Genomic DNA, 20,952 nt, shown 5'->3' on the forward strand with positions numbered 1-20,952 from the left:
ATTGTCGGATGGGTTTAAGTGTGGACGTCACGTATTTTAAGGAAGTAACACTGATGACGCAGGCTTGGGAAGTCCGCGATGTTGTACATAATGTTCACGGACTTTACGAACACTCAAACAGAAATGGTGTCAACAACTACAAGAAGAAAAGCTTTGCGCGTATATTTGTAACGACTACATAACAAAGAGGTGGCTGTAACAAAGGGTTGGTCAAGCTGTTAATTCTTGCTGATCAGGCAGCCTTCAACTTTTCATTGCAACATTTAGTTTACAGCAATTAGTGACACTTTCATTTCTTCCCCAGTATTCTATTCTTAGGTTTGATCTGAACCGAACCCACCCAGTCTCGGAATGGACGCAATCCTTGAACGGAATAAATTATGAAATCTCTGGTTGTTTTTATCTCCATGTTGCTGCTGTTGTGTTTTCAATGTATTTATGGCTTGGGCTCCGGAGAGTCTGGTACCGGGGTAGTTCCGTCTCCAGACCGATCCCCTGACGGTGCTGACCTGCGCTCCTCCGTGGGTACTATGGTGGGCACACACTTCGCGATGTTCCATCAGGGAAACACAGACAAGGTTTGTGAGATACATTTTGTCATGTAGTGTATGTGGACACCTGCTCGTCGAAAATATCATTCCAAAATCATCAGCATTAATATGGAGTTTCTCCCTCCTTTACTGCTATAACAGCCTCCACTTTTCTGGGAGGGCTTTCCACTAGATGTTGGAACATTGCTGCAGGGACTTGCTTCCATTCAACCACAAGAGCATGCTGACACAGGAAATGGCCACAAAGTTGGAAGCACAATTGTCTGGAATGTCATTGCATGCTGTAGCATTAAGATTTCCCTTCACTGGAACTAGGGGTCTAGCCTGAACCATGAAAAACAGCCCCAGATCATTCTTCCTCCACCAAACTTTACAGTTGGCACTATGCATAGGGGCAGGTAGCGTTCTCCCGGCATCTGCCAAACCCAGATTTGTCTGTTGGACTGCCAGATGGTGGAGAGCGTTTCATCACTCCAGAGAACGCGCTTCCACTGCTGCAGAGTCCAGTGGCGGCGAGCTTTACACCACTCCAGCTTACGTTTGACATTGCGCATGGTGATCTTACGCTTGTGTGGGCTGCTTGGCCATGGAAACCCATTTCACGAAGCTCCCGACAAATAGTTATTGTGCTGACGTTGCTTCCAGAGGCAGTTTGGAACTTGGTAGTGAGTGTTGCAACCAAGGACTGACGATTTTACGGACTATGCACTTCAGCGGTCCCGTTCTGTGAGCTTGTGTGTCCTACCACTTCACAGCTGAGTCGTTGTTTCTCCTAGACGTTTCCACTTCATAATAACAGCACTTACAGTTGACCACTGCAGCTCTAGCAGGGCAGACATTTGATTTACTGGCTTGTTGGCAAGGTGTCATCTTATGACGGTAACACGTTGAAAGTTACTGAGCTCTTCGGTAAGGCAATTCTACAGACGATATTTGTCTATGGAGATTGCATGGATGTGTGCTCAATTTTATACACCTGTCAGCAACGGGTATGGCTGAAATAGCCACATCTACACATTTTATGGGTGTCCACATATTTTTGTATATATAGTTTACCTAATTAGATTTCAAACATAAGTCTGACTAACTCAATTTTCCCCGACAAGTACCCCTTGAAATGTGTCTCTACTTCTGACAAAATCATGTTTATTTGGTGATGTGCGGCTAACTGGGAAACTCTTCAAGTAGCGCAACGCTCTACTCCATTATCTTATATACAGGCAGAGTATCGATAACTGGTCGCGCGATTAACAACAATGAATCACCAGCAATCGATACTTGTAAAAAGGTCAATTCTGAAAACGCTTACCTGTACCTATGTTTGTCCTGTACAACTGCGGTCCTTCCGAGGGGTGCTGAAATTCATACTTTTAATAAAAACGTATCGAATACAACCACCGACTTTGTCCTTGTTTGTGTTGCTCAACTTGAGACATAGCGGCCTTGATACACAACGTAAACGGAGAATAAATTGGCACAAACTAATTTGGGTTGAGCAACGAAAGAAGAACATTTGTGGTTGTAGTCGATACAAGTTTTTTTTTTTAAAGTATGAATTTCCGCAGTTCTACTGGACAAACGTTGGTACAGGTAAGCGTTTTCAGAATTATTGACTGATGGTGATTCAATGTTGTTGCTAGCAAATCTCGCAACCAGTTATCAATACTAAATTCTGCCTTGATATAAGAGAAACTGAGTTCAGCTTTACTCAGCTACTCTTCCAATTAGCATAAGGCATGTACATTAGCTTTTTTAATTTGATCTCACTTGACCGTGATTGGTGTATATGAGCAAAAAAAACTTCCTTTTTTAAAATGGAAATTTTGGGTGCATCTCAATAATCTAGAATAGCTCTCTTTCCTTTATCTGCACAAAGTAAATCCACCTATATTGTTTTCACCAGCCCAATAGAGTACCACAGTATGACTCATACCCATAAAACCTAGCAGTCAAATAAGGAAATGGATCTGACATCCCAAGGGGTTCGTGCTGATTGTACTGAGATTGTGACAGCGGTTAAATGGCGTCCCTTGAGAAAGCAAGAACAAGATGTATGTCAGGAGAAGTGCAGTATTATCATAAGGAGATGTATATTTGGAATATGGAGGGAAAAAGAGAGGCAGAGGAGGTCTAAGAGAGAGGGAGGAAGACGGTGAGCTTGTCGGTTAAAAATGGCAGTAAAAAGGGAGATGGTTTGTTAAAGAAGAGTGGCAGAAAGTGTACGCAGAGTGAGCTGAAGACAGGAGGAGAAATGGAAGTGAATGAGGGCGAAGTATTGGAGGTGGTAGGTGTGGTGAAGTTCTCGGAGCCCGAGGCTTGCACCGAGGGTCAGGATAAAGATGAATCTGTGACAGTAGGATTGAAGTTTTGAGGTTTTGAGTTGCGTACTGTGGAATTGGTGAGGGTAACCAGAAGTGGTCTTGTGAGAATTGTTTGTGTTTCTGCTGGTCAGAGGGAGAAGGCGCTCCGCGTTAAACGAATGGGGGCAAGAAATGTGAATTGTTTCGCTCTCAAGAAAAGGGCGCCATTGAAAGGATTTATTTCTAAGGTAGCAGTAAATGTAAAAGTTGACCAACTGAAGGGGAAGATTCCCGGTGTTTGTGATGCTCGTCGTTTGGTGCGACACAGACAGAGTTGCGAGTGGTGAAACAGAAGAGTTGTTGTCTGTTCTTTTGAGTTCTGATGTTGAGCCTTTGCCCGACAAAGTGATGTTAGGATATATAAGTTGTTCTGTACGAGCTTTTGTGCCGAATACATTACGTTGTTACAGGTGTCAAGCTTATGGGCATGTGGCAGCAGTGTGTAGGAGGGAGGTTCCTAGGTGTGAGAAGTGTGCAGAAGGGCATGAGACAAAGGAATGTGTAGCATTGGGGAAAGTAGTGGTATGTGTTAATTGTAGGGGTGCCCATGGGGCTGGGGATCAGAAATGTCTGTTGCGAGAGAGGCAGGTTGAGGTTTCCAGGGTTAGAGTAATGCAGAAGTTGTCAACTGCTGAGGCAGTGAAGAAATTAGAGGAAGATGGGTCAAGGGGGAGGGATCCTGAGAGGAGTGGTGTGAGTAGTAGATCTGTACCAGTACAGAGGGATAGGTCAACAAGTGATATATGTTTCAGTAAGATTGGATTCTTAGCATTTATAGCAATGGTTATGAACTGTACTGCAGGGATGGAACGTAAGTCTCAGAAAATTGATGTTGTGGTGGCAGCTGCAAAGAGGTATTTGGGTGTGCGAGACCTGACATCAGAAGAGTTCCAGGGTCTTGCACACCCAAATACCTCTCTGCAGCTGCCACCACAACCACAATTTTCTGCAACTTACGTTCCATCCCTGCAGTAGAGTTGATAACCATTGCTATAAATGTGTTAAGTGGTGATGTCCCACCCTTTCAGGTTGTTGCCCTGAGGTAGGACTTATATTTAAATAGGGGAGTAGGGTGGTGTTATTTTTATATATTTGTTTTATGAGTATAGTGTTAGATTGTAGGCTATTTGTTTGTTTATTTATTTATTTTGTTCAAGCAAAGTATAAAAATAACACCCCCCTACTCCACTATTTAAAAGTCCTTCTCACACCTAAAGTCTAGTAGGTGGCGGTAATGCAACATATTGGATGCCAACCGCCGTTAAACCTCATCGAAGAAGAATTAAATGGTTCTAATCGTTATTTCCACCAAAAATGTTTCCTATAGGGGATTTTAGAAACACTTAAAATTAGGGAAGTGTTTCTAAAATTCCCTATAGGAAAATGGTTTTATGGGTATTATGACACCTTCACTGTCAGGCTGTATAGAGGGGTTGGTTGTTTAGCAACAAAACGACATGTGCGCAACTAGGGGCAAAACAGACAGGGTTGGCTTAGATTGTTGACAACATGTAAACATCTCCAATGTTTATTGAAAACATAAATAAAGTTGCACAATGAGCACTTGTCTCTCAAATACATCATTACAGTTGTTGGTTAGCTAGCTAGTGAATTTTTGTCATTATTGCAAGCTACTGTATCTGGCCATCCAGAATCACAACAACACTAGGCCTTCTGTCCCCTTAAAGCGCTGCTTTGTTTTCATTAGGTTCTCAGCTAACCCGTCTGTGTTGAGCTCAGTGTGAGAGATGATGGTCGCCAGTATCCAGATTTAACCATTATTTCTTTGTAAGCTTATCCCCCCTCCAGTGTGATGAAGTGTGTGTGTGTGGGCATGCATTTGTCTTTCAGTGTGCCATAGTGATGAACCTGAGTGCTGTTGATCGCTGTGCGTTTGTGAAGACCACCCAGGACTGCAGTATGGAAGACAGCTTCTTCAACTACCTCAAGATGACCTTCTGTCTACTACCACCCGACCTCACACCCCTCACCATCACACTCTGTGTAAGTGTGTGTGTCTTGTCATTAGCAGGTGCTCTTACTACCCAGAATGACTTACATTGAAATAAGGAAGCTGAAGCAACCTTTATAGAAGCTAATAACGGATACTACCCTCTGTTCTGAGTAGAACTTCCTCTAATAAAGCTGGATTTACATCAGCTTTAACTGAGCCATGCAGTAAAACACAGAGTCATGAAATCAGGCTGTGAGGGAACAATGACATGTTTACCTGCTTTGTTGATTATATCTGTATGAATATTGATAGTTAACAACTATGTACTTGGCAATAGTAAGAGATCTCATTGGTAAGAGATTTTCATAACTACCAATGCTGTGCTTCTGCAAGAGGATGGTTCTCCTCTAGCTCCCCTAAGACCCTCTGAGTGTATAGTCAAGGACATGGGGCAACTCAAGATAGAGAGCATGAGGAACAGAACAAACTTGCTATTGTTTCTAATCAACTTTGCTTCTGACAAACTAAGCCAAATGGGGGGGGGGGGGTGAACATCACCTGGTACACATATAACCATAAGATGAACACAAGGTAGCTTGTGATGCCCCGATCTGCCAGGCAGGGGTGGAACCAGCCATGACTAAGTATTTTTAGGTCTGCTATATTAGGTCTGCTATAAGACCTCTGTATTTTTTGTATGGTTGAGCTCTCAGCCTTCCACTTCAGAGTGTATGGTTGACCAGCTTCATTATTGCAATTCTTATTAAATAAAGATGATTGTTTGAAGAAATGACAAAGTCTCTCTCACTTGGTTAAACATTTTCACGACAAGTGTTTAACTGAGGATTTCTCCTCAGGGTGTCCACCCAGTCTGGGTTATCCCAGAGGCCCAGGCTGTAGGCCTAGTAGTAGAGGCTACACTAGTTATTTGTGGGGAAGAAGAGATTCGACACCTGCCCATTTGATAGAAAAGTTTTTTTATATTTTGAACATTGACGTTTTGGCCATGTCAGAACTAATCTTTCATCTCTATCCCTCTTCTGTCTCTACAGATTATTTGGTTGTTGTTCTTGTTCATCGTTCTGGGACTGACTGCATCGAAGTTGTAAGTTTCACTTACATGTTCTGTTTATAATGTCTTTACTGCCTGTAAGTTAAGTTTACAGACTCTGTATAAGACTGAGAAACATGAGTTTCCTAACAGTCTCTGTCTCTCGCTGTACACTGGCTGTAAAGAGAGAGGTGTTTGTGTTCCGTTGACTGCAGAGTTACAACAGCGTTATCTTCAGCAGGTCAAGTTGACATGGTCACGTCCCACTGGGCCCACACTGTTGAATCAATGTTGTTTCCATGTCATTTCAATGAAATTACGTTGAATTGACGTCTGTGCCCAGTGGGATGGGCCTAGTCACTTGACCACCTGAGATGAGTGTGTTAAGGTTTCCTCTCAGGGAGATGAGACTTACTTTAATGTTTGTGATTTGGTCATGTGACTGATCACATGTATCACAGACACAGCAAATGTCTTCCAGACTGTGGTTACATACTGTGTGTGTTTGAGGCTGGGGGGTTCTAGGTTACCTATTGATTGACCTAAGGCGCATCTATGTTTTTTCTATCTTCAGCTTCTGTCCCAACCTCTCAGCCATCTCTTCCACCCTTCGACTCACACACAACGTGGCTGTATCCCTCTACAACACACACACACACACACACACACACACACACACACACACACACACACACACACACACACACACACACACACACACACACACACACACACACACACACACACACACACTGTATCGCATTCAACATATTTTCATGAATTTTTCTTTAAATCTGCTTAAATTATCATCTCGTCAGATACACACACACAAATACACTCACAAACAAACTCTACTCTAGCATCAGAAGTGTTTTCCCTAACAGTGTGTGTCAGGGTGTTACGTTCCTGGCACTAGGTAACGGAGCCCCAGATGTCTTCAGTGCCACAGTGGCCTTCTCCCGTCCACACACTGCTGGCCTGGCTATAGGAGCACTGTTTGGTACGTACACATACAACGCCTTGCTATAGAAGCACTGTTCAGTCAGAGTAGACCTGGTTCGTTAATCCCTCTTTCCCTCCGTCCATAGGAGCGGGTATCTTCGTAACCACTGTGGTTGCCGGGGCTGTGTCATTGGTCAAACCCTTCACTGTGGCGTCCCGCCCCTTCCTGCGTGATGTCATCTTCTACATGGCTGCTGTCTTCTGGACCGTCGTCATCCTCTACAGAGGAACTATATCACTGGGAGAGACACTGGGTAAACACACACACACACACACACACACACACACACGCACAGTTGGGTTAGACTTCTTGCGTTAGAGTTGAATAAGAGTTGTGTCATGGTTGTAGTAGTCAACATTACCCTGGGAGCTACACAACACCAAACCTCTCTCTATTTCAGGTTCATCTATCAGTCATGCCTCTGTGTCCCTCAAGCTTGAACCCAGTCAAAATATTACAGACCTAGACACAGTATTCAGTGTACTTCAGAAGTTAGGGCTGTTTACACCGGGGTGAATGGGGTGAAATAAGAATAAGGTGTGTGTTTCTCTCTGTAGGGTACCTGGGGCTGTATGTGGTGTATGTGATAACAGTCATCACGAGTGCCTACATCTACAGTCATCAGAAACACTCAGTGACCAGAAGTTCCATCCAGAGCTCAACACATGTACCAGGTAACACACCCACACACACAACAAACTCTGCATTTTTGGGAACGGCTCGTAAGTAAGCATTTCACAGTTAGTCTACACCTGTAGTCTACGAAAAATGTGACAAATAAAATTTGATTTAATTTGACACACACACACACACACAGTGAGTGTCACCTGGTGGACATGTTTAACTATTCTGGTCCCCACAAGAATAGTAAACAAACAAATATTTGACCAATTGGAGACATTTTGTTAGTCCCCACGAGGTCAAATGCTATTTCTAGGGGGTTTAGGGTTAAGGTTAGAATTAGTGTTAGGGTTGGAATTGCATTAAGGGTTAGGAGCTAGAGTTAGGGTAAGAGTACGGGTTAGGGAAAAACAGGCTTTTGAATGGGACTGAATTGTGTGTCCCCACAAGGTTAGCTGTACAAGACTGTGTGTGTGTGTGTGACAGTCATATCTGCCTGCAGAGTTCCAGTCGTCTGAGTCCGATGATGAAGCAATTCTTATATCTAATAGCAGCATCCAGGAGGACTACGGTAACAACCACAATCACTGTGTACATTCTACCCCGCTGGGGTGTGCTACGAGAATCAATCCAGTCAAGTGTTTGTGTTTGTGCATGTATAGACAGTGAGTACTGTCCCCTGCTGCCCTACTGTGAATCAACCAGTTCGATCCTGTTGAGTTCTCTCAACCCGGTGGACAGCAGGATCTGGAGGAGGAAGTCCTGGCGCTGGAGGGCCATCAAAATACTAAAGGTGTGCATGCATGACATGTGTGTTTTTCTATTTGCAGATCTGAATTTTTGTCTTTGCACTTTTCTATTTGCAGAACTGTAATAATTAGGGGTAAGTGTTATGACAGGGGTTGTAAACAGAGCCAGACCTTGTGTTTTTGTTTGGACAGGAGGAGCATCATTGTGTGCTTGAATGTGTGGTTACTGAGCTGCAGTTTCTCCCCTGTCCACCAGATGCCACTGGAGGTGCTGCTGCTGCTGACTGTTCCAGTGGTGGATCCTGATAAAGAAGACAGGAACTGGAGAAGACCATTAAACTGCCTCCACCTCATCACCGCACCACTGGTGTGTGTGCTCACCTTCCGTTCTGGAGAGTGTAAGTCTACATGCATGTGTATTAGTGAAGCGCAGGTTGACTCATTATCTGCTGCCCGCCTGGGTTTAATTCCTTAAAAAATCCACAAATGTATCATTCTTGTGCTATTTATATCTATAGGTCACATTTAGCCTAAAATAGTGAAAGAAAAACCAATCTGGTATTAGTGCATAAGTGTACACCTCGATCACACCGACAGCATCATTGCATTTTGGTACAACAGAAGTACATTAATTTCCAATAGAACACTGCATTTGCCTTGCAGCATTGCGTTGCAGAGGCAGTTGCAGTGCGTTGTGTGGTGCACACGTTGAACGTATGCATCAAACTGTATGTGTAGATGGCTTGACAGAAATGGTAGCAGAAGGTGAATGTTGAAACTTTGTTGCACACATATCCAGATGATGATGTTTAACATTTTGCTCAATGACGCTGTCGGTGTGATCAAGGCGTTAGGGCCTAACTGTACGCATGCCAAATAGCCTACATACCAATCAGCTTTTGCGAACAGGCAGAGAAAGTTCATGTCAATCCACTGAGGCAGAGTTTAATCAAGAGAAAAGCTGTGAAATGGAGAGTTGAAAATAAAGAGAAAGGAGGGCCAGAAAAGTCATGTTTGGGAAAGATTTGGTGAAGTGTTAAAAGAGGTTGACAGCATTGCCAGCTGTGTTATGTGTGATGATTGTGAGGCCCTATACAAATTCGACAGTCACAAGACGGGGACTTCAAATAGGCCTATGGCACGCCAAGGGAACTGTACTGCCTACTGTTCAGATGGGTTAAATGGAAACTGAAATCTGGACACTGACTGTAGGTCTATAACCTCTCACATAGCCTTAATATTAAAATAGTTAAGCATTTCTTGCAGTAAAATTATACACCAAATGTAGGAAAAATGTGGATATGGGAACAGGAGTGGAGAAAGATGATTTCTTTCTTTCAGCATCTTGAGAGAAAGTGAATGTGCAGTTAGACACAGTCTGTAGAGCACAGGAGGTTGGTGGCACCTTAATTGGGGAGGACGGGCTCGTGGTATAGGCTGCAGTGAAATTAGTGGAATGGTATAAAATACATCAAACACATGGTTTCCAGTTGTTTGATGCCATTCCATTTGCTCTGTTCCAGCCATTATGAGCCGCCCTCCCCTCAGCAGCCTCCACTGCTGTAGAGGTGATATCTTGATCAGTATCATAAAAGCTAGTATTTAAACCACATAAAATGTGCATCCAAGCCGAACTGAAATCTTTTCAGAAACATGTTGGGTCGTTTACACAGCTTTCTATTTCCTTACAACTGGTCAAACTGATTTCATTTGGAAAATTTGCAGTGAAAATGTTTATTTATTTTCTCCCAGGTCCCTATACTTCTTTGCTCCACGAAAGAATCAGAGATGACCGAGAACGTTACCAATGTCAACTAGATTGAAACATTCATTCTATTGATTTCTGACATTTCTGCCTGTAGCCTACAGCGCATTTTCTATATTAGAGGGTTGGGTGTAGGCTTCAGATTTTCACTTTATCACATACAGTCTGGCGGTTGCGGATGCGTTGTTAGCAATTGCAGGCGGGTGCAGGTGAACAAACAGCTGACCTGCGCGCTACTACTGTGTATGGGTGTGTGGTCAAAGAACCTCAATCTCTAATCTGTAAAATGTGACATCCTCTCCAGAAGTGTGCTAACCCACTGGACTGGTGTCACTTTCTCTCTCTAGACGGGATGTATCGGATCGAGGATCAGTTTCCTGTCTGGGCGTTGACGTTGCTTTTTGGCCTCTTCCTCTCCGCCATAGTCTTCCTCACCACCACCAACAACCACCCCCCGCCATACCACTCAGTAAGAACACATACACAGACACATTCCTTCTTTCCATAACTGTTGTTGTCTCTGTTAGGTGTTGTGGTGAGTGTGTATGATGTGTGTGGGTTTTCTCCATAGCTGTTCTCTCTGCTGGGCTTTGTGGTGAGTGCGATATGGATCAGTGCTGTGGCCTTGGAGGTGGTCAGTATCCTGCACATGCTCGGTGTGGTCTTTAGTCTGTCCAACAATTTACTGGGTCTCACACTGCTGGCCTGGGGAAACAGCATAGGGGGTGAGACACATACACACAAACTGAGGTTATCTGCACTCCCCTACTAATCATTCAACAGAAGACAGACTGACTGCTTGCTTGCTGTAGTGTTCAATCTGTTTATTTCCAGATAGTTTTTCTGACGTCACCATCGCTCGCCAGGGCTACCCTCAGATGGCAATATCAGCCTGCTTTGGGGGAATCATCTTTAGTATCCTTTTGTGTGTCTTCTGGACATGTTTGTGCAGGCATAATGCGAGTGTGTGTTTATGACTGTGAAAAGCATAATGGGAGTGCGTGTGTACCTCTGCTATGTGTATGCATCATGTTTCTGCCTTGACCGTGTTCCTCTCAGACATGCTGATTGGAGTGGGCATTGGCTGTCTGATGCAGATGTTTAACAACGAGCCAGTGGTGACGGTACGTCTGCTCTTAGCTTCAGTACCCTTTCATATTCACTGCTCAAAAAAATATAGGGAACACTAAAATAACACATCCTAGATCTGAATGAATGAAATATTCTTATTAAATACTTTTTTCTTTACATAGTTGAATGTGCTGACAACAAAATCACACAAATTATCAATGGAAATCAAATTTATCAACCCATGGAGGTCTGGATTTGGAGTCACAATCAAAATTAAAGTGGAAAACCACACTACAGGCTGATCCAACTTTGATGTAATGTCCTTAAAACAAGTCAAAATGAGGCTCAGTAGTGTGTGTGGCCTCCACGTGCCTGTATGACCTCCCTACAACGCCTGGGCATTCTCCTGATGAGGTGGCGGATGGTCTCCTGAGGGATCTCCTCCCAGACCTGGACTAAAGCATCCGCCAACTCCTGGACAGTCTGTGGTGCAACGTGGCGTTGGTGGATGGAGCGAGACATGATGTCCCAGATGTGCTCAATTGGATTCAGGTCTGGGGAACGGGCGGGCCAGTCCATAGCATCAATGCCTTCCTCTTGCAGGAACTGCTGACACACTCCAGCCACATGAGGTCTAGCATTGTCTTGCATTAGGAGGAACCCAGGGCCAACCGCACCAGCATATGGTCTCACAAGGGGTCTGAGGATCTCATCTCGGTACCTAATGGCAGTCAGGCTACCTCTGGCGAGCACATGGAGGGCTGTGCTCCCCCCCCCCCCCCCAAAGAAATGCCACCCCACACCATGACTGACCCACCGCCAAACCGGTCATGCTGGAGGATGTTGCAGGCAGCAGAACGTTCTCCACGGCGTCTCCAGACTCACGTCTGTCACATGTGCTCAGTGTGAACCTGCTTTCATCTGTGAAGAGCACAGGGCGCCAGTGGCGAATTTGCCAATCTTGGTGTTCTCTGGCAAATACCAAACGTCCTGCACGGTGTTGGGCTGTAAGCACAACCCCCACCTGTGGACGTCGGGCCCTCATACCACCCTCATGGAGTCTGTTTCTGACCGTTTGAGCAGACACATGCACATTTGTGGCCTGCTGGAGGTCATTTTGCAGGCCTCTGGAAGTGCTCCTCCTGCTCCTCCTTGCACAAAGGCGGAGGTAGCGGTCCTGCTGCTGGGTTGTTGCCCTCCTACGGCCTCCTCCACGTCTCCTGATGTACTGGCCTGTCTCCTGGTAGCGCCTCCATGCTCTGGACACTACGCTGACAGACACAGCAAACCTTCTTGCCACAGCTCGCATTGATGTGCCATCCTGGATGAGCTGCACTACCTGAGCCACTTGTGTGGGTTGTAGACTCCGTCACATGCTACCACTAGAGTGAAAGCACCGCCAGCATTCAAAAGTGACCAAAACATCAGCCAGGAAGCATAGGAACTGAGAAGTGGTCTGTGGTCACCACCTGCAGAACCACTCCTTTATTGGGGGTGTCTTGCTAATTGCCTATAATTTCCACCTTTTGTCTATTCCATTTGCACAACAGCATGTGAAATTTATTGTCAATCAGTGTTGCTTCCTAAGTGGACAGTTTGATTTCACAGAAGTGTGATTGACTTGGAGTTACATTGTGTTGTTTACGTGTTCCCTTTATTTTTTGAGCAGTGTATATATATATACACACACACACACAGTTGAAGTCGGAAGTTTACATACACCTTAGCCAAATACATTTCAACTCAGTTTTTCACAATTCCTAACATTTAATCCTAGTAAAAATTCCCTGTCTTAGGTCAGTTAGGATCACCACTTTATTTTAAGAATGTGAAATGTCAGAATAATAGCAGAGAATGATTTATTTCATCTTTTATTTCTTTCATCACTTTCCCAGTGGGTCAGAAGTTTACATACACTCAATTAGTATTTGATAACATTGTCTTTAAATTGTTTAACTTGGGTCAAACATTTCAGGTAGTCTTTCACAAGCTTCCCACAATAAGTTGGGTGAATTTTGGCCCATTCCTCCTGACAGAGCTGGTGTAACTGAGTCAGGTTTGTAGGCCTACTTACATGCACACGCTTTTTCAGTTCTGCCCACAAATAGGATTGAGGTCAGGGCTTTGTGATGGCCATTCCAAAACTTGACTTTGTTGTCCTTAAGCCACTTCCTGACTGATGTCTATTTGGTGAAGTGCACCAGTCCCTCCTGCAGCAAAGCACCCCCACAACATGATGCTGCCACCCCAGTGCTTTACGGTTGGGATGGTGTTCTTCGGCTTGCAAGCTTCACCCTTTTTCCTCCAAACATAACGATGGTCATTATGGCCAAACAGTTCTATTTTTGTTTCATCAGACCAGAGGACATTTCTCCAAAAAGTACAATCTTTGTCCCCATGTGCAGTTGCAAACCAAAGTCTGGCTTTTTTATTGGCGGTTTTGGAGCAGTGGCTTCTTCCTTGCTGAGTGGCCTTTCAGGTTGTCGATATAGGACTCGTTTTACTGTGGATATAGATACTTTTGTACCCGTTTCCTCCAGCATCTTCACAAGGTCCTTTGCTGTTGTTCTGGGATTGATTTGCACTTTTCGCACCAAAGTACGTTCATCTCTAGGAGACAGAACGCGTCTCCTTCCTGAGCGATATGACGGTTGCGTGGTCCCATGTTTATAATTGCGTACCATTGTTTGTACAGATGAACATGGTACCCTCAGGTGTTGGACCAGACTTGTGGAGGTCTACCATTTTTTTTCTGAGGTCTTGGCTGATTTCTTTTGATTTTCCCATGATGTCAAGCAAAGAGGCACTGAGTTTGAAGGTCGGCCTTGAAATCCATCAACAGGTACACCACCAATTGACTCAAATTATGTCAATTAGACTACCAGAAGCATAATTTTCTGGAATTTAAACAGCTTGGAAAAGGCCGTCAACTTAGTGTATGTAAACTTCTGACCCACTGGAATTGTGATACAGTGAATTATAAGTGAAATAATCTGTCTGTAAACAATTGTTGATAAAATTACTTGTCATGCACAAAGTAGATGTCCTAACCGACTTGCCAAAACTATAGTTTGTTAACAAGAAATTTGGAGTGGTTGAAAAACGAGTTTTAATGACTCCAACCTAAGTGTATGTAAACTTCAGACTTCAACTGTATATATATGAGTTGAGTTTGTAATTGGGTGTCATAAACATTTGTAGAGAGGTAGTGACCAGAGAAATGTCTTTGTCTGAAGTGCATAGGATAGGAGAGTTATCAGGAAATAAATGAAAATGTTTATCAATGAGAATAGCAGCATCCCGATATTGAACTCTGTGCGACACCTTTTTTCAGTTTCCACATGATTGGACTGGTATTACCCTATCCCCCCCCACCCCCACCCCCCAGTTTGAACCAGCAGGTTTGTTGACCTGGGTTCTAGCAGGTTCTCTGGGTCTCTCTCTGGTCCTCTCCTTCATCCTAGTTCCTCTGCGCTGTTTCCACATGGGCCGGTCCCATGGAATCTTCCTCCTGCTCTTCTACACGGTCTTCCTCCTGGTTGCGCTGCTCACTGAATTTGGCTTTATCCACACCTGAAGCCAGTAAGGGATGGTTTGGACCAGTCTGGTGGAGCCACCTGCGATTACTGACAAGATGGTCCGAGACCTGAATGACTTAAAGCCAGTAACACAGGGCCTTAATTGAGTTGGAGAAAATCACCCTGTGGCTTTACTTTAGTCTGTTTGCACTGACTGTATTTTTATATTTAGATCATTATTAGCTGTTACTTGAGAACAGCTACTCTTCCTGGAGTCCACACAAAACAATTATACACACATACAGAAACGACTGTAGGGACAATTGTTTTTACAGGCAACATACCGTGAATCTTATGTGAAAGCAGTATAACGCTGTTTTAAAAGTTACCCATATACCAACAAGGAGAAGAAATACAAGAAAAAAGCTGCAGTAGCACTAGGGAATTCTCTCATTTAAATCAATGTGAATGCAGTGTCTCCTATCTTAGCGAGACACACTGCTGTATGTAATGGTTGATGTGAGTAAATTGTCAAATGTGCTCTATGCATTTATGGCTTAGAAATACCTATATAGTTCCAACTTCTGAAACATGAAACAGCAGGGCGCAGCTGTTAAAAGGATTTGAAGATGGCCCTAAACAAGCTACTTTACATAGTAGCTTCAAACACTGTTTAAGAAATAGTTTTCTTTACTATGACCGATGTATGATAGATAAAGAGGTAGTACATTACTGCCCCTGATAGATATTTGCACCTTTGGTAAAGGATACTCTTATGAGAACTTTGTCTGGGCTGTGTGTATATGTGTTAAAGGAACTGAGATCCAGGTATATCACAAATCCCTAATGAACTCAGTAAAAAAAAAAAATCTTAATTGAAAAGATCGTATGCAGGGTTCAGTCTGGTTTTAGACAGGAGCACAGCACCACAACTGGCAAAGGACATAAATGCACTTAAACAGAGCAGCACAATGTTGATTTATCAAAGGCATTTGATTCAGTTGACCATGAATTGTTGCGAGCTAGGCTCAGTAACAGGGCAGTAAACAGTTCCTAAACCAATATGTATATGCTGATAATCACAAGTCTAGTGTTCTTAAGATTAATAGAGGTGTGCCCCAGGGTTTCATTTCAGCTCCCGTGTTCTCAATTTTTATTAGTGATCTGGGAAATGGGATGCAACCAGTAAGGTTGCATCTATATATAGATAATACAGTAATATATTCATGTACTCCCTCTGGTTCAGGCTGTTGAAGAGCTCAAGACTGCTTTTCAGTCACCATAGGCCTCCCTTTATGGTCTCAAACTGGTCTTGAATGTACAAAAAACTAAATTCATGACCTTTACCAGAGCTAGCACTCAGCCAGAGAAGGTTAGCATTGTCTGGTGGCTTATTGTTATGAATTTTATGATTGACTAAATGATGTATACATTTAGCATAGAACTATAACTAACAGAATTCTACCCTGTCATTGTATGATTGTATGACATTTATTAGAATCATACATCTATAAATCTGATGTGTGTAGTTTGTCAGAATTAAAGAGCAGGACTTTTTGTTCCTTTTTAGTATGTAAGCAGGATGCAAGTGTGAGACAATGTATGAGATAAGAGGAGCTATCGACAGACGAGCTGTACTACTGTGTTCCTTTCAGGACATTCTATCCCCACCCATGGAGGGGAGACCTTGGCCTTGTAGTAGATTGTATAACAGGTGGCAGACAATGTATGAGAAGGAGAAGACTTGTGAACTATATTGTCATTGTTTCTGAAAGGAGGGACATTTATGATGAAATGTGAGGTATATAGACCAATGTATAGGAAATGATAGGCAGAACATTCCCGTAAATAAACATTTGACTTTTGTAGACTGGGCCTCTGTTTTTATTTCTATCAGTATCCTACAAATCCTGATATAGCAGACAGTCATTTAATTGGTTAATGAACATGAGAATATAATTCTCCTAACACTTATCCATTGAAGTGTCATCCTACAAATACCTAGGTATATGGTTGGATGACAAGTCCTTTAAAGTTCATATGGATAATCTTGAGGAAGCCTAAATTGAAATTGTGGTTTTATTTTTGTAATAAGGCTTGCTTCCCGCTTATGGCAAGAAAGAAGATTGTTCAGGCCACTTTTCTCTGTAATTGGTTGTATATGCATGCATCCTTACGCTTTATTACAAATGCCAAGTCACTCACCCACTATTGCACCTTGTACCAAGTGGTGGGTTAGACCTCACTTTATATGCGCAGAAAGCTGTATGTGTTCATCTACAAAGCCTTTTAACTCGTGTAGATGCTTTTTTTCATGTTGAATTGTATTCAATTGATGTATGTTTAATTGTAATATATTGATTGTTTGTAGCTGCCTTCTTGGCCAGGTCTCCGTTGAAAAAGAGACTCTGGGTCTCAATGGGGTTTTCCTGGTTCAATAAAGGTTCAAGAAAATAAATAAAGGCTCATGTCTAGGTTCTGAAATGTTGATTATTATGTATGGTCTCTGTTGAAGATATAAATAAAAACATCCTTCATGTAACAACCAGATATTAATAGACCATAGGTGTCTATAGCCATATCTCGGGGCTAGTCTGAGCCCCAAGTCTCCCGAGTGGCTCAGCGGTCTAAGACACTGCATCTAAGTGCTTGAGGCGTCACTACAAACACCTTGGTTCAAATTCAGGCTGTATCGCAACCGGCCGTGATTGGGAGTCCCATAGGACGGCGCACAATTTGCCCAGCATCATCCAGGTTTGGCCGGTGTAGGCCGTCATTGTAAATAAGAATTTGTTCTTAACTGACTTGCCTAGGTAAATAAAGGTTACCATAAAAATGTAACAATAAGCTAACATCCTGTCTTCAGCTAGATCAAATGCACTTGACAAAGTGAAACATTTATTTAAATTATTCCTAATTTAACACACTGACAGAATAACAAGTTATAAAAGTAAAGTACTGTCTTAGGTTTGTTGAAACACTGGTTAGGAGATATAGCTGTAGGTTACTGGACAGGTGCAGGGGTTTGTGTAGTGGCTTTTGAGGGGGCTGAGATTATTACTGGCAGACAGGGCGGGCGTGTCTTGATACCAGGACAGTCCGATGCCCACTGACCTCAGAATGAACACAGGAGGGGGAGTGGCTACAAAATAGGCTGTAGAGTGTGTATCTACATGCAGCAGTGTCCATCTCATAGAGATGGAGGACGCAACATTGTATCTGTCCCATTACGGCGTCAGAACATTGGCAGCACCATTGAAGCATTCTCCATTTTGAAGTAGTCAAGTTTCTTATTTTACTACTTCTACAAACTTAAAGGGAGCATAATGCCACCTGGAGTGTTTGAACAGGTATAAAGCCAAGGTTAGCGATTTACTGACACATGCAGTTATGGAACGTCTGGGTACGAGTATAATTAATTGGCTGATCCTTCCTGATGACATGGATAGAATGATTTGATCCTTCCTTAAGCCATAGAAAGTCCCACCCAGTTGACTACTTCAAAATGGTTAAAGTCCTCAATGGCACTGCCCAGGCTACACCAGGCTTTTGGGCACTAGAGTCCTCTATGTATCTATGGTGTGTGTCCTCTCCGTGCAGTAAAAAAAAGAGTACTGTGAAATCCCAAGTCCATCCTAGTGTCTCGTATTCAGGTCCTGAACATCAGCTCTCTGTCTCACAGCTAGAGTGCCTAACCCTTAAAAACCCTGACCTCTAACCCATCCATCGATGCTCTGCTTCTCCTATCCATGCATCAGCAGACGAAGTCCTGTAAGGGTTGGGGTTAGATAAAGCTCTTAAATCGGTTTGAACACTGCGATCCAGTCAGAGAGAAAACATGATTTATATCAACACAAATCACTGCTGGGATCCAGGCTGTAGTCCAATGACATCATCACATCCTGACTGTCCAGTAGGATGCCAGAGTACAATCCCTCAGGATGGGTGGAGGGAGGGAGTGTTGAGTGGGTCTCCGTATTGTCATTGTGGAAAACATTTAGTTCAGAGTGCTCTGTGGCATGATGACTGAAGTCAAAGAGGTGTGTTTGAAAGAGAGAGACAGTGAGTGAATATTAGTTGGTGCTAAGTAGTCCTTGTGAGTTGAGCTGGGGTTAGGATTCATGTTCATGGCAGGGAGGAGGGATGTCCAGCTCTCTCTCCACTAGACTTCTGTCTGACTGGGGTAAATTCTCTCTGGAGTACTCAGCATACCACTCCTATATATATATATATATACACACACACACACACACACACACACACACACACAATCCATTTAAAAAACAAAGTGTCACAGCTGACATGTCAGAAATATAGTCATATGTATAATCCCATTGGTTAGACAGTGAGGAAAGATCAACATCCTGTCTTCAGCTAGATCAAGTCATCTCAAGTCTCATTTAAAGTGACATCTAAGATGGAGCAGTCTGCAGGGTTCTGGTTGTCATGGCAATGTGACTCACCTGAATCTCCTCCTCGTACATCTTCATGCTGAGGTCACTCTTGGTCCGCGACCTCCGACCCAGATACACCAGAGACGAGCTCTACACACACACGTCTATATTTGTAAGAGTGTAGGACGGGATTTGTGTGCGTGCAATTGTGAGTGTAGGTCTGTGTGTTCTCACCCCACTGCGGTCCATGGCCAGCAGTACTCCCTGTAGAGAGTTAAGTGAGGAGAGCCCAGGACACGTCTTCTTATAAAGCTCCAGAGTAGCCAACGCCTCGTCACGACTCACATCTGCCTCAAACACTATACCATTCTCATCTACAACACACAAACACACATCTCAAACACTATACCGTTCTCATCTACAACACACAAACACACATCTCAAACAATATACCTGTTCTCATCTACAACACACAAACACACATCTCAAACACTATACCATTCTCATCTACAACACACAAACACACATCTCAAACACTATACCATTCTCTTCTACAACACACAAACACACATCTCAAACACTATACCATTCTCATCTACAACACACAAACACACATCTCAAACACTATACCGTTCTCATCTACAACACACATCTCAAACACTATACCGTTCTCATCTACAACACACATCTCAAACACTATACCGTTCTCATCTACAACACACAAACACACCATCTTTACACACACACATTTCAAACACTATACCGTTCTCATTTACAACACACATCTCAAACACTATACCGTTCTCATCTACAACACACATCTCAAACACTATACCGTTCTCATCTACAACACACAAACACACCATCTTTACACACACACATTTCAAACACTATACCGTTCTCATCTACAACACACCATCTTTACACACACATTTCAAGCACTACACCGTTCTCATCTTACTTTGACCGTTCACTCGCGCACACACAGACTTACCCTCAGGGTCTAACAGTGGTTCTTTGTTCTTCCGGCTGTAGTTCATACGGAACACAAACGCATCCAGGATGAAGGCAACGATGATGGTCATCACCACCTAGAGAGAGGACAGAGGGAAATTAATACACACGCTTGCACGCGCATAAACTACCGTTCAAAACTTTGGGGTCACATAGAAATGTCCTTGTTTTTGAAAGAAAAGCACAATTTTTGTCCATTAAAATAACATCAAATGGATCAGAAAACCGTGTAGACATTGTTAATGTTGTAAATGACTATTGTAGCTGGAAACGGCAGATTTTTAATGGAATATCTACATAGGCCCATTATCAGCAACCATCACTCGTGTTCCAATGACACATTGTGTTAGCTAATCCAAGTTCATTTTAAAAGGCTAATTGATCATTAGAAAACCCTTTTGCAATTATGTTAGCACAGCTGAAAACTACTGTTCTGATTAAAGAAGCAATAAAACTGGCCTTCTTTAGACTAGTTGAGTATCTGGAGCATCAGCATTTGTGGGTTTGATTACAGGCTCAAAATGGACAGAAACAAAGCACTTTCTTCTGAAACTCGGCAGTCTATTCTTGTTCTCAGAAATGAAGGCTATTCCATGCGAGAAATTGCCAAGAAACTGAACATCTCGTACAACGCTGTGTACCACTCCCTTCACAGAACAGCGCAAACTGGCTCTAACCAGAATAGAAAGAGGAGTGGGAGGCCCCGTTGCACAACTGAGCAAGAGGACAAGTACATTTGTGTCTAGTTTGAGAAACAGACGCCTCTCAAGTCCTCAACTGGCAGTTTCATTCAAAAGTACCGACAAAACACCAGCCTCAATGTCAACAGTGAAGTGGCGACTCTGGGATACTGGCCTTCTAGGCAGAGTTGCAAAGAAAAAGCCATATCTCAGACTGGCCA

General features: G+C 43.2%; 2 protein-coding genes across 7 annotated transcripts in view; one reads left to right on the top strand and one right to left on the bottom strand.

Moving 5' to 3' along the window:
• LOC129826424 (mitochondrial sodium/calcium exchanger protein-like) lies at positions 1 to 16,511 on the top strand. Of its 3 annotated transcripts, none has more exons than XM_055887139.1 (15): positions 1 to 578; positions 4,763 to 4,915; positions 5,918 to 5,970; positions 6,491 to 6,548; positions 6,811 to 6,916; positions 7,005 to 7,172; positions 7,477 to 7,593; positions 8,043 to 8,111; positions 8,203 to 8,333; positions 8,546 to 8,687; positions 10,402 to 10,523; positions 10,626 to 10,779; positions 10,889 to 10,969; positions 11,114 to 11,178; positions 14,460 to 16,511. In XM_055887139.1, the coding sequence occupies exons 1-15, from the start codon at positions 381 to 383 to the stop codon at positions 14,700 to 14,702; spliced, it is 1,860 nt and encodes a 619-aa protein (XP_055743114.1). In that variant the 5' UTR covers positions 1 to 380; the 3' UTR covers positions 14,703 to 16,511. The 3 variants fall into 3 exon arrangements, with proteins under 3 accessions (XP_055743114.1, XP_055743115.1, XP_055743116.1); XM_055887140.1 differs by having other exon boundaries at positions 14,514 to 16,511; XM_055887141.1 differs by lacking the exon at positions 1 to 578 and adding an exon at positions 597 to 2,602.
• Positions 16,512 to 17,113: 602 nt separating this feature from the next.
• tpcn1 (two pore segment channel 1) overlaps positions 17,114 to 20,952 on the bottom strand; it is a 35,260-nt gene continuing 31,421 nt past the window's right edge. For 3 of the 4 annotated variants that reach the window (XM_055887129.1, XM_055887134.1, XM_055887130.1), the window contains exons 24-27: positions 20,032 to 20,128; positions 19,272 to 19,411; positions 19,107 to 19,187; positions 17,114 to 18,860 (exon numbers count right to left, since the gene is read on the bottom strand). In XM_055887129.1, the coding sequence (XP_055743104.1) occupies positions 18,756 to 18,860; positions 19,107 to 19,187; positions 19,272 to 19,411; positions 20,032 to 20,128 (423 nt within the window). In that variant the 3' untranslated portion in view covers positions 17,114 to 18,755. Of the gene's footprint in view, positions 18,861 to 19,106; positions 19,188 to 19,271; positions 19,412 to 19,558; positions 19,633 to 20,031; positions 20,129 to 20,952 lie in introns of those variants that run through there. The other variant, XM_055887131.1, reaches the window with a different exon arrangement.

Source organism: Salvelinus fontinalis, chromosome 28, assembly GCF_029448725.1.
Source record: "Salvelinus fontinalis isolate EN_2023a chromosome 28, ASM2944872v1, whole genome shotgun sequence".
NCBI classification, from domain to species: domain Eukaryota; kingdom Metazoa; phylum Chordata; class Actinopteri; order Salmoniformes; family Salmonidae; genus Salvelinus; species Salvelinus fontinalis.